We start from the raw sequence: 13790 nt of genomic DNA, 5'->3' as shown, positions 1-13790 counted from the left end.
TACTGGCAAATCCCAAACTGGGTACAGTACTGTGCCCGTGGTCTTATGACTGCTGCGTGGGGCGGTGTAATTGCATCCCTCGGTCAGCTGGCTGTGCTCCTATCGATAAGCCCGTACGCTGTCAGCTGTCGTTGCTGCAAGGGCGTGCTGCTGGCTCCTGTATAGCCAGACCTCCCAGGTCCTTCTCTGCAGAGCTGTTCCCCAGGCTGTGTCAGCGGCCAGGGAGTTTGTCTGTCCCAGGTGGAGGACTTAGCATTTGTCCTTGCTGAATGGCACGAGGTAGGTTCCTGTGGGCCCAACCAGTCTTTACATGAGTAGTTACCTGCCTATATTGTGTCAAAAATAGCCACTTAATTCATAAAGTACAATGACTCAACCCTTCTGTAAGGTCAAAAATTAATGATTGTTTTTTATTAAAAACAAACTGGCAGGTAGATCCAATTTAGTGCTAAAAAAATCCGGTAGGAGGTTTTTTGTTGTAAGAACTTAAATTGGGTTGGCTCTTAGATTCTGGAGCACATGAAACACTAAGCTTTTATTTGGAAATATCTCTGGCTTTTGTTCTGAATGTCTGTTCAATGGATGTTGCTCCTAGTGATGTGTGTTGGAGTCTGAAACAAAAGCTGCCTAAGGTGTCCCTTTTTCATCTTGCTAGTCTATTAACTTAAGGATGCCTGGAAAAAACAAATTCTCATGGAAGTGCAAAAGCTACTGTGAATGGCATCTCTGTGAGATGAGTGCATTATTGGAGTACTACTTTTTCCTAATCTGGCCTCTGTTCATCGTACTGTTAATGCTGTTATTTGCTAGTGATTCAACAAGAAAATAGCAAAGCCTGTTCATGCTGATGCTTGTTTTGGAAGAGGAGCGATGGTAGCCATAACATCTTGGAGGCCAAGAAATATATAAAGAGTTAAGGCTATTAAAAGAGCAAAATTGCATTTGTAAGTAGTGTTGCTTTATCTTCTTGCATTTTCCCCCCCCAAATAAATAACAAAGTAAAAATTAAAAGCATCTGTAGGAGGTCATGCAGCAAATTATCCTAACACGCTGTAGAAAGATAAAATTAGTTTAATGATTTTTTTACTAGAATTCTCTTTAAAAATGAAGATTATCTGTTCCTTGCCTTAATATAGGTCCAAAATACACAGGCAGTCTTGCAGGAAATCTGCGTGGTATGAGTTGTGTATCTGTCTTCATTTTCCGTTTTGGTTTTTTTTTTTGTTTGTTTTGTTTTTTTTTTTTAGAAGAAGAAGAAGAAAAGCTGTTCTTGGAAAAACTACAAGCAGACTTTAAGGTTTTCTCAAATAATTCTTACTCCTATTTCAAATATCTTGAGGTTAATCTGATCCTCTCTTTGACCTCTAACAAACATGAGTTTTGGCACAGTCATGAAATATCTAGTCATACGGTGTGTTTACTAAACTGTGAGGTTAATCCAAGCAGATGTCAGTGTTTAAGCAGTGGCAGGTCATAGAGCTGGTAGCTACTTTTGCTCTTTAAGCCAAAAAAATGTGGTTGGCATTTTTTTTTTTTCATTAAAACTGTTGAAGGCTAACACATTGGGCCAGTGTTATTGCTGCACAGGTTACAAATAACAAACTCTCCCAGGCTGTCTGGGGGAACAGAGTTGTGTATCATTGTTGGGCCAGTTATTAAATGAATGTAAATGTTACTGGGTTTGATGTATGAAATTAATGTCATGCTGGTGTTTTAAGGGTGCTACAAGAAGCTGGTGCAACATGGAAAGCAGTATTGCACAGGAATTACTGAAGCTCAAGTCTGGTGGGTAGGCTCCTGGAGTTTTTTTTTCAGCTTTGCAATTGATTGACTTTAGGAGACTTTTACTAAGTTACTAATATTTAACTTTTATAGTTCTCTGAAAAAAAAATATCAATGATTTACTACTTCTGCAAGGAACTGAGACTTCTGTACTGGAATTCATGGAAATTAGAGAGGAATATTTTACTCTTGGCATTTCTGGCATGTGGGTCTGCAAACTCAGTTCCAAGGTTTTGCCAAGTTTCAAGTCTGAAAACTATCAGGCAATAAATATACGACAGTCAAAACAGAGCAACAAGAGAGAGACTGAAAGGTAGAATATTTGGTTAGAAATTCTCAGAATACTGTGCCTTTCAGTCTTGGTCTTTTCTGAGCTGATGCTGATGGGGGCAGCTTCTAAGATAAATTTTTTCCTTTCTTGGTCACCCCAGTTGCCTCCAAAATGGATTGCAATTTCCTGATGTAGGAGATGCTGCCAGCTTGAATGATTTGTCATGTTAAAGTATCTTTGGATTCCTAAGTATACCAATGCAAACAGCCATAAACTCCATGTATCGCTAGAGTCTTGTGTATGTGAATGAATGCTTGTAAAATACTTAAAGCTGTTATCATTTATTATTTGCTGTGAAAGCTCCTATATTGCCAAGGAAGAGGAAGTGTCTTCAGTTCTTTCTGGATGTTCTTTATGACATGAGTTTTTGGGAAAGAGAATTGTTTGAGGTATTTTGGAAACTTACTTTTGGCAGCTTTGTTGCTTTTCGGAAATGAAGGGGAGAAATATGATAGACCCTTCAAGCCTAGTCTCATTTACTAGTAAAATCTATGAGGAACTGTATTGTGAAACAATTCTTGATATGTTTAAATCATGAGGTTTTTTTTAATGGCAATTAGTATTTTTGTTTGCATTTGAATAAATAAATAGAAATGTGTTTTAACTATACTGTCCAAATAGCAATTTATTGGTGACTGGACTCAGTGTTACGGTATTTATTGCATAGGTGAAAATTACTCTTATGAGCCCATTGACATTATTATCTGGATAATGCAATTCCGCTTTTTTGATTTAAGTTGTTTCTATCTAACTGTTCAAACCTGCTAGCTCTGCTTGCATTAGCAGAGCTTTAGGACTGTTGAGTTAAAAATATATATAACCTGTTTTTCTCATGCAGCATGTATCAGGGCTGAGAAAGATCCTGTATTCAGGAACAGCTTGTCTCCATTAAAAAAAAAAAAAGATGAGGAAAAAAAGGAAAAAAAAAATGGTTTGGCTTTGTGTAAGTTTCAAAATCCTGCTTGGAGGAACCAACAGAGAGGACGGGTGTTTAAGATGATCATCAGGGTATTGTGACCACGCATAGGCAGTCACAGGCAGTTGTTGGGTAAATTGGCAAAGCGTGTATCTTAGAAGACTTCACAGAACTGGAAAGCAAAAGAGTCTGGACAGGGTAAGGCTTTTATTCACTGTGTCTAGATGGCTTGCAGAAGAAAGTCGTGGATAGGGAGATGGGTGAGGGAAGAATCAAGGGCCAAGTGGCTGCCTCTGAACTGAGTGTTTCCTCCTGGGTTCTTGTGATCAGCTGAAGTATTCTCTCCTGCCTCTCTCCAGCATGTATCAAAGTGGTTATTTTTTTCGTTGTGTGCTGAAATGAACGGAGGGATACTTGTTTCGTGGTATATTGAGGAGAGGTGGAGATGTATTAATGTGATTGTACTTTGTATGCATAAAAGTATAGGGCTGGGAAGGTTCTCCTGGTTCCTCAGGGCAGGTCCCAAGCAGGACTGACGTTGCTTAGGACTTGAAAACGTACTGCAGCTTCTTTGCTAAAACACATCTGTAAGAAGTCATGGTCAAACTAAAACTGTCTAAAACTGGAGTGTGCAGCTCTGACGCAGATTATGACTTCTGTGGCTGCTTAAATGGTAGAAGTGGTTGAAACCATAGAACAGTGGTTGTGTAAATGCATATGTGTTGGTGAATAAAGTAAACTAATAAGCCTCAATGTGCTTTTCATAGGCAGGGTTTGAATTTTTTCCATTCTGCCTTCAAAATTAAGCGTCTAACAAAACATTTGGTACTTAAAGAAAATAAATAGTGAGCCTGTATTTTCCTGCCAAATGTATTACCAAGTGTCTTGGTTGAATAGCAAGCTACTGAAAGGGCCTAGTTTTCTGCATTGTGGAGGTTCTGTCATTTGATTTAAATGTAGTATTTCAACCTTTGTATCCTTCTACAAAACTGCAAAGCAGTGAAGGAGTGGAAAGGAAGGTGAAGCAGTTCTGCTTTAGCAAGGAGCACATGGAAATAATATCATGCTCAGGTTTGCATTTGTTGCCTGTGTAACAGTAACCAAGTGTGTGCTTTCAGCCTGGTCAGACAGCTTTCTGCAGATGGAAGGGATATACAGCAATCTTTTCACTCTGGAGATTACTAATTTATCTCTTCCTCTTTTAATGTGAGTATGCCTGATGTCGGTCACAGCAAACTTCCTTTAGTTTGGCTAGAAGTGCCACAGCAGCAAGGTGGAGCTCTGAGCTGTAAAAGGGATGCAACAAGCTGGGGAAATACTTAGTCCATGATGAATTCTGCTCTGCGTGCCTGTCTTCCTGCTGTTACCTGAGATAGCAAGGATTATCTTTGGTTTTCCTGTGCAAGCAGCAGTGTAGATGTGTCCTTAAACAGCTCTGAAATGAAAAGGTTCCTTCTCTGTTATAGTAATTTTTATCTTACATTGTGGAATAGAACTGTTCCAGTAAGTGCATGTGCTGTGATGTTAGGATTGTGCATCTGTGTTACCATAATGAATGGAAAACAGCTCTAGCAGGTTTTGAGGAGCAGTATATTAGGTTTTGACAAGTCTTACAGCAGGTGACCTCCTTGTGGCTGTGCAAAAAAAAAAAAAAAAAAAGCTGACAAGCACCCAGATCTTATTTTATGGATAAGTATTAATTGTCTGTAGACTGTCTGGCAGAAAGAATTATTATAATGAGAGGATATAAGTGTTTATCTAATCTTGCTCCTTTGCAGCCTCATGTACTTTTTCTGAGCCTAGATTCATGTTGGTATGATCATTGACCACTGTTAGCACAGGGAATAAGGCGTTGGGGATTGGCAATCTGTACTTCTCCAACTGGTAAACCCATTCTGCTAGCTAGAATGAGGGGTTTTTGAATCATTTCTGCCCCAGAGCATTTGTTGCCTGACTAATTTCATGGCTCTACAGTTAAGCAGCAAGATTTCTGTGTGACAGTGTTAGAGAAGGAGCCTGTTTCATAGACCATGCAATTCATCTGTATGCACAGGGTCAGTATGAGGTTTAAACCCTGTTTAAGACCTTTTTAAGCTCCTTGGACTTAACTGCTGTGTAGATTGTTGCCTAGCAGAAGTGAGACAGTTTGACATGGTAAGAACAATGAGTAAATTATTTTTGAGGAGGTTTGGGGTTTTTTTGCTTTATTTTACTTTGTGGATATTTTATTTTGGAAGGGAGACAATAACCTGCTGCAGTCTGGGAAATGTGAGCTTGAATTTTGATGTGTATTCTTTTTGGATGCAAGTCACTTAGGACTGAGAATTACATTGCCAAAATAAGTGGGATCTTTATAGGTTTCTTTGGGATCATGAATTCCTTCTACCGCTGTTTAGTAGTTTTCCACATTGAGAAGGGAATAACCTGTTTGTACTCACAAATGTTGTTGTGGTTTGTTCTTTGCCAGGCTGACCTGAAGACTTCTGGTAGTTTCTGACTTTTTGAGAAGTCTGAAAAATGCATCAGCATAAACCCTTGACTCCTACCCCAATACTTTATTTTCTTAAAACAAATATTTTGCTAATTAAAAGGTGATTAAATGGTTTCTTGAATTTTTGTTACTATGCAAAGAATTTGTTGTGGTTAGATAATGATGAGAGAAATCTAATTGTTTGAGTTAGTGTTATTCTCAGTTTTGGGAACTGAGCTGTATAGTTTTGAAGGGGTTTTTTTGGAGCCTTTTTTAGATTTGAGAAACTCCAGAAAGTTTACCTGATTCTCCTGGGCCATAAATAAAATGTTATCACCAGCTTCATATGCTTTACTTCAGGGATTTGCTTATGATAGTAATTTTCAATATAGCTTGGGGAAATTGTGTTAGTGGATGGGTACTTCCTTCCAGCTCTAGGTGGGCATCTTCTTCAGGGAGTATGGAAGCTCTTCTGGAATCTGCAGAAGCCTGCAGGAACCCAATAAATTACCTTGGAGCTTTTTGCTCTTTCCCTATCCCATATCTGTTTCTTTCTGCAGAGAAGAGTGTCTGTAAATGTGCCTGTCGTGGTGCTATGTGTTGTTAAATTGCACCCCATGATTTCTGGAATTTCTGGGGTGCTCATGATGGCTGTTCTTAAATTTGGGGCAAGAAGGACTGAACTATGTAGCTTTTTTGAGTCTGTGTTTTCTTGTTCTGTGCTTTAGGACAGGAAAGGAACTGAACTACAAAAATGGACATGTCTGGATATACTCTTGGACAACTGGCTCAAGGTGGCCCTGCTTGAGCAAGGGGGTTGGACAGGGGTGACCTCCTGAGGTCCCTTCCAACCTCAACCGTTCTGTGATTCTGTGAAGAATCAATTCCCTGTGTGCAGTATATTTAGTTAAATAGTGACTTGTTGAAATGAATGCAGGCATACAAGGAATGTACTGCTGTGGAAGAGAGATAATTATATAACTATTATTAGGAAAAATTAGTCATTTTTACCTTTAATTGTGATGTGTCACTGCGCTCTTAGTGATTGTTCACTTCATGTTTTAAAGCAGTACGCAGAATGTGCAAACTGGTCATGTTTATTTTTTGAATAGGAAAGTGAAAAAGGATTTCATTCTTAAGGTCTGTGCTTAAAGTTCAAGTTTCAAAAATCATTTTATGGAAGAGCAACCTATAGAATGCATTTCCTAATGTATAGACCTGATGAGGTAACAGGCAGCACTCTCAAATTATGTGTTTTCACTCTCTTTCAGGTAATTGAGAATGGGTCCTCAACGATGCTAAGTCTACAATGGGAAGTGTCACACTTCGCTATTTCTGCTATGGGTGCCTTTTCACATCTGTGACCTGGACACTTCTGCTCTTTGTTTATTTCAACTTCAGTGAAGAGAACCAATCCTTCAAGAATGTGCCCGTCAAGGGGCTGGAACCTCAGAGGCCATTTCCAAAAAAATTCTACCCCCGTTTTACACGGGGGCCTGTTCATATACCTGAATTGCAACAGAGAGAGAGTAAGATAGGAAATCCTCTTGGAAATCATGTCCAGGACCCACTTAAGGGGGAGGTAGAATTCTCTCCTGAAATGGGTAAGCGGTTTTCAGTGCTGGTGACAAAATTATTAAAACAGTAAAAGAAATGAGATGTTAAGGTTGGTTGGTTTGTTTCCTTGTTTTTTAAAGGATTGCAGGGAAGATAGTGTAATGAAGTCATTTTGTTTGTTGACATGCAGGTGGTACTAGTGGCTCCCTTCATTAGAAATTACTTGAAATTTATTCTATTGTGTTTAATCCAAAATATATGTCTCCTAACATTTACAGTTGTGCTGTGTAAGTGCTAATGAGGAGGACTGGATTACAGCAAGGTGTCTACCCTTCACGTAGTTCTTGCTTTTGGAAGGTTCAGTGTATGCTTGTTTCATATCTTACTCCTGTGTTGCCTGGGCTCAAACATACGAACTTTTAGTAGCCACAGAGAAACTCTACTCATATGCAGTAATTAGAAATAGCTTGATAACAATGCACAATGAAGAAGACCCATTGATTTGGAGAATATCCTTGGAGTATGAAATAATCTACAAAAAATGTGTGTGGGACAAATTATGGTGAAAGATTTACTGAGATTACGGTGGTTAGGGCCAAATCCTGCTTACTTTGTACCAACAAAGGCCTGTGTGTTTTGTTGGAGCATATTTCATCAATGAGATGATTTGAGTTTGTCTTCCAAACTTGCCTTCCAGACTAAAATGCTTTGTATATTTAACTGCTTACTGCTTAATGTTTGCTGTTGTGTTCAGATACGCAAACTGACGCATGTTGCATACTGGCCTGCAAACTTGCTTTAAGTCTGGAGGCAGATGTGGAGTGTTGTGGTATCAGTGTCTGCTGCTTTGGGAATTACAGCATAGTACCCTTTATAGCCAGGAGTTTAATACTCATATCTGATTGAAGTCCTTTGTTGTTACTTTGGATGAATGCTGGATCACCAGCTTCAAGAGTTTATAGAACTTTACCAAACTTCAGTTTCCAAGTTGGTCATTAGATCTGTGTGAATATGTAGGGAAAAAATGCCAATTCACGTTGCCCTGTGGCATTACAAATGTTTATCAGTTTACTGCAAAAAGCATAAGAGCCAACTGAGGTGAAGGCCAGTCCAGAGGTGGCCATTTCTTTCCAACTGTTCAGTACTGGCCAGGAAAGAAATTGGACCTTTTTAACTAAGAAGTGGCTTGATCTTCAAACCAAGTGACTGGTTTGGTTGGTGAAAGCCAAGGGGAATTGTAGTGCCAGGATAAATTCTACATGAATCATCAGGAGACAGCTGGCTCTCTGTTAGAATTAGATCAGGTGCTGCAGGAAAGGGCTTCCTGTCTGTCTAGGGTACGGCAGTGATAAACACAAAAAGCAAAAAGAAAAATGAAAAGAAGTTTGGCATATGACAGCCAAAACCAAACTGTCATCTGGTAGGACAATCTATCTGTTTTTTTTAATCTGGGAGAGCCACATAACACTGCTGAAGTAAAGCCTAAACTGATGTTTCGATTGCAAAGCCCTTATTTTCCAAGGGCTTTTATCTGCTGTTTGGACTGAAATCTTCCAGGCCTTTTGGATGCATTTTGGATATTGTTCTTCATGAGAATGTTTTAAAAATATTAGCATTCCTTCTTGTCTATATTCAGAAGATCAGAAAAAAGTAGTTAGTGGTTGGCTATAGATGGATTGTAGAATGAAACATTTGGTATGTGGTTCTTAAGCTTGTGCTTTGTATAAAGAAAATGTTTTAAGTTGACACAGTGGCACAGTGTTACTGTGACGCTGAGTATTAAAGAATGATGGAGCTGGGTGTCTGAACTGACAAGCCATAAACCTTACTTTGGAAATGCATGTGGTTCAGAGGGAGGACTGACTTACTGCTTTAGACCACTGGTGCCAGAAGAGTGGCACTGCCACTGTGAACAGACTTCATTCCTGTCCCTGTGATGGAACTTATCCACAGTGGGAGCGCTCATCCATAAGCATGATAGCGTCAGTCACCACAAGACACACTATATGGGTGTAGCCACATCTTTTCCAGATAACCACTACCCAGCACTTCCCACTTGGTCCTGCGCAAATGTCAGGGCATCTACTGTTGAGGTGTTTGATAGTGCAGCTGCATTACCATTGCTGTAATCAAGACTAAAAGTGACAGGGTGGGCAACATAAATGGTGGGAATGTGGATGCCCAGAATTCTGTCTAGAAGGTCATCTTGCACCTGTAGGTAGACTTTGCTGAAACACAACTGGTAGTGACACAGCTGTGCTCTGAAGGCCAACCAGGACTACTTGTTTGAAAAGGAAGAAAGTTTCAAAACTTTTTTAATGACCTTTTCTTCTGTTTTTTAACCCATCTGATTTTCTCTGGGCTTGAGCTCAGCTGGCTTTTGCGTAGCTGTTAAAAACTGGAGGACACGAGGTATGAAGAAAGGCTGAGAGGATTGGGTTTATTCTGCCTTAGAGAGAAGGCTGAGGGGTGAGATTTTATTGCTGTTAACAGCAACTTAATGGGAGGCTGTAGGGAAGATGGAGCCAGACTCTTTCCGGAGGTGCATGGGGTTATGTTAAAAAATTAAAGCAAGGAGGAGATTTCTATTAGATAAGAGGAAAAAAAATATTCAGTGCAGTGATGGTTAAATGCTTGAACAGGGACATGAAGAGGTTGTAGAATCTCTGTCCTTGGAGATACTGGAGGCTTTCAGTACTTAACTGGACAAGTTTTGAGCAACTTTGTTATAGTTGGACCTGCTTTGAGCAGGGGATTAGACCAGATGTCCCTTCCAACCCAAATTAGTCTATGATTCTGTGAAACATATTATCCTAGATGTATGGTAGCATGTGAAGGAGGAACCCCCTTGTTTATTTTCTGCAGATTTTGAACCATATAGAGATGATGGGCAGGGTGGAATCATGTAAATTACATGATCCTTGGTCCCTTCTTGTACTGAAATTTCACTGAAATTGCCACTGTAGCTTGATAATAGCTGGAGGGGACACACACATCTCATTCTGTGCAGCCAGCTGAACAGAGACAATAAAAAGTCACTGCTGTGCTACCTGAATTGTTGCAGAAGTGGCTAGCAGACACAAGTGGTGGCTACTAATTCCCTCCTCTCCCTCCTGTTTCTCTGTAGAAGAGCTGAGTGAAGCACCGTAATACTTTGTTCACACTGGTGAGTTATGGCTCAGAGAAATCTGTGGCACTGAGTCAAGGGAGGCAGGATGCAATTGAGGATTTCAGCCTTGGCTTCTAGCAGTGTACTTATTTATACCAGCAATTGCTGCCTCTGCCATGCGCAGCAGCAGTTGATGCTTCTGCTAAATAATCAATAAACAGCTAGCTCTGTTGCTATTTCACTTGCTGTCAAAGTCCCAGGTGATACAAACAAGAAGTTCACAGGTTTTTCATAGCTATTTTTATGTGACTGCAGACTTGAGAAAAATGCATGAATTTGGAGTTGCTATTGTGAGGGTTTTTCTACTGTTGTAAATGTATTTTCTCTCTCAAAAATCCCGTTACAGACCCTTCATCTATAGGGATAGGTGCTGATGCATTGTGTGCTAAAGTCTGTCCTGCGTTTCTTGTTTGATGTTGGTTTTTATGTGGTGCTAAGAATCAGAGGGCATTTAAGTGAAGGGAGTGTATCTGGTAAGGCAATAAACACAATGGAACCATCAGTCTTTAGAGAATGATTCCATTTTATTATAGCTGCAAGGGCTACTCATGAATAGTACCTATTTGTGGGGGGTAACAAAAATAGTTGCACAAAAATACACTTCGCAAAACCAGAGGGATTTTTGAAGAACACAGTGGGTTTTAGGGGAGATCAAAGCATACGTTTCAATCCTTGATTGTTTCCAAAGGATATTTTTGAGCCTGTTAACTGATCTTGGCATGGTTTTTTTGCAGGAATGATTTTTAATGAAGAAGATCAAGAAGTGAGAGACTTGGGCTATCAGAAGCATGCTTTCAATATGCTTATCAGTAATCGGCTGGGATACCACAGGGAGGTGCCTGATACAAGAGATGCAAAGTATGTACTGATTTTTGGAGAGAACATGATATAATTTCATGTGCTCAAGGACTTGTTACTCATGTTATACCTGATGTAGTATTGAACAGTTTTGGTATTACACTTCTGTTAGATACTCTTTCAGCCTCCTGTGTTGCTGAAGGCAGATTTTCAGCTGTTTAAACAGGAGTGCTTGAGGTTAGGATTTTTTTTCTTTGGTCTCTTCTGTCTTTTTTTGACTGAATATTGTTTCTGGAGATGTAATTTTTTGCTGGCTGGAGAAGGTACGTGACAAGTAAAGCTCCACAGAAGCCAGGCTCCATGCAAAAAGAAAGACTGCTACTCCCTGAAAGCAAAGTTTTTTTCCCGATTCTTAATTCACTTTAAGAATGCTTAATGAAGAACCAGATTAGTTGTACCCTTATTCAAACTTTTATGACATTAATTTAATTTTTGTGAGTAGTAGGATTGGCAGACAGCGATTTTGATAGAAACAAGATGCCAAAATAATGATACTTTAAATAAAAGTCAATGTGGAAAAAAGCTGGGAATCAAACTTTCTTTCCAGCAATGCTAAGATTACATGTCCTATGTCTCTTTCATCTTGCTAGCTGTGTAGTCAGCTGCTTAAAGCAGGCTACAATGTTTTTATTTTTTGAAGCTTCATTTTGAGATACTCAGTACTGTAACTACCGGAAGAGATGCTATAATTCTGTTTGGTACCTTTGAAAAATGGACATTAAATGTTCCAGTGCCCAAGTTAATGACAGACTTTCACCTTATGTACTATTTCACATTATTTTTTTTAAGCTTACAGAAGATAAGAAAGAAGAATGACTGATGACAAAGGCTCTCTGTTTCTCAGTTAAAGTCCTTGCTTGGTATCTGGATTGCACTGCTCTGAACACTTTCTATTAAAAAAGCAGATTTTTTTCTATAATCTGTCTGATCCATATAGGGGGAAAAAAACCACCACTGTAACAACAACAAAAAACCCCATTGAATTTAAAAATAAATAAACCTGCATGTGTTTTCCTAGTGGTTTTTCTGGTGCAGGTAAGATGTAATGAATTGTACTTGCTTAAAAGCCTCTCCCAAGACTTAAGTTCATTCCAAGTCAATGAAGATTTTTCTTGTACGTTTCTGGGTTTTCATTTATAGTTTATTATTTTTATTGGATCTTCAAATGGCATTAATCTGTGATACTGTGCCTTATTAGAAGTATGGACAAATTTTGAAAATGAGGAGAAAGAAAGAATGATGTTCTGCTTTGAGTGGGATTCAGCTTGCAGATTAAGATGCTTAAACTCAGATAACTGCATCTTAGTCAGTTGTCTCTGCTTTTATTATAATTAGCAGAGATCCAGTCAATGCAGTTAATGGAGCATGCAGAGCTCTTCAGCTGACAAAATGCACTTGCCAGCCTTAGGGTGAGCTGAACACTATCTATACTCCACTGACAGCAGTGACTAGACTTAAGTGTCTTCATCTGCAGGCTGAATCCCAACCTTGGTTGTTTAAATAGGTATTTAGCACCATTGGAGCTATGTTGGGAAATCTAACCTAGTCTCCAGCAGCTGGCCAATAAAGTTGTGGGGTTTTTGTAGGCCTCATGTCATATTTGCCATTCCTGTACATGTCTGAGCTACCTGAGGGTACTAGACAGTGTTTTGACAGCTGAAAAAAGCCCTTGGTGTTTTTTCTTGTTTATGTTTTGAGGATCTGTGAGTCTCACTCCCACCCCAATCCATCATATCCTCTGTTTTCTAACAAGCAGCAATGTTAATTATAAGTCTGTATTATGTGGAGAGTAACTATGCTGAGTCCTACTGTAGATGTTATACACCTGGGCTCTTTATCTTCAAGTTAGGGGTTCTTCCTACACATTTAATGTTTGCTTGCTATTTATGAAGTTTCAGTAGTGACCTAGTCCTATGGAAATCCCACTGAAAATAGTGATAATTACTATATTTCTGTTTGCAGATGTAGGGAGAAGTCCTATCCTTCCGATCTGCCATCTGCCAGTGTTATTATCTGTTTCTACAATGAAGCGCTTTCTGCCCTGCTTCGCACGGTACATAGTGTCCTGGATCGCACTCCTGCACACCTTCTTCATGAAATTATTTTGGTGGATGACAACAGTGAATTGGGTGAGAGAACCTTTCAATAATATTTTGGTCAGTGCTTACACTTCTTGACCTTCCTATCTCTTCCTGTGCTTTATTGACTGGTCATAATAAAAACATGGAAGACATGATGCAAAACCGATTTGTACTGCAGTCCATCTCCAAAAAGTGCCAGGCAGTAAAGATGCATCATGTTCTGAGAAGCCCAAGATGACATCCCCTTTGACACTGATGAGCTTTGTATCATACAGCCTTTAACATTTAAAAACAGGCTTTGAAGGTAATAATGAGGACTGTGTATTTGCAGAGGGGGTGATTAAGCTGTTCTTTATAGTTCAGCTGTTTTTAACATTACCTTGCTTGGCTGCTCTGGTGCTCAGAGCAGATTACACTGATCTTTCCGTAAACTTTGTGGGCCAATACTCACTGTGAATGCATCTGAAAGGAATTGAATGCACATAGTCTCAGCTGCGGTCTTGCAAATAAGTTGATGCGGCACTATGGAAACAGTGCGTCAGTTTTTTGTACTTGCTCAGCATTTCAGACTGGTAGGTGCTGGGACTGAGCTCAGCCTTTCCTGGGAGGGCTCTGCGTGGCTCTCG

At 39.5% G+C, this 13790-nt stretch overlaps 1 protein-coding gene across 4 annotated transcripts in view; it reads left to right on the top strand.

Annotated features, from left to right (window-relative positions):
* The window catches only part of GALNT11 (polypeptide N-acetylgalactosaminyltransferase 11), a 53714-nt gene that overhangs the window by 10038 nt on the left and 29886 nt on the right, over nt 1-13790 (top strand). For 2 of the 4 annotated variants that reach the window (XM_030008077.1, XM_030008078.2), the window contains exons 2-4: nt 6771-7103; nt 10960-11083; nt 13046-13212. In XM_030008077.1, coding sequence (XP_029863937.1) covers nt 6809-7103; nt 10960-11083; nt 13046-13212 — 586 coding nt within the window. In that variant the 5' untranslated portion in view covers nt 6771-6808. Of the gene's footprint in view, nt 1-262; nt 280-6767; nt 7104-10959; nt 11084-13045; nt 13213-13790 lie in introns of those variants that run through there. The other 2 variants (XM_030008080.2, XM_030008081.1) reach the window with 2 other exon arrangements.

The sequence above is a fragment of the Aquila chrysaetos genome, chromosome 3 (genome assembly GCF_900496995.4).
Source record: "Aquila chrysaetos chrysaetos chromosome 3, bAquChr1.4, whole genome shotgun sequence".
NCBI classification, from domain to species: domain Eukaryota; kingdom Metazoa; phylum Chordata; class Aves; order Accipitriformes; family Accipitridae; genus Aquila; species Aquila chrysaetos.
Note: the sequence above shows the minus strand (reverse complement) of the source record. Positions and strands in the feature narration are given on the sequence as shown.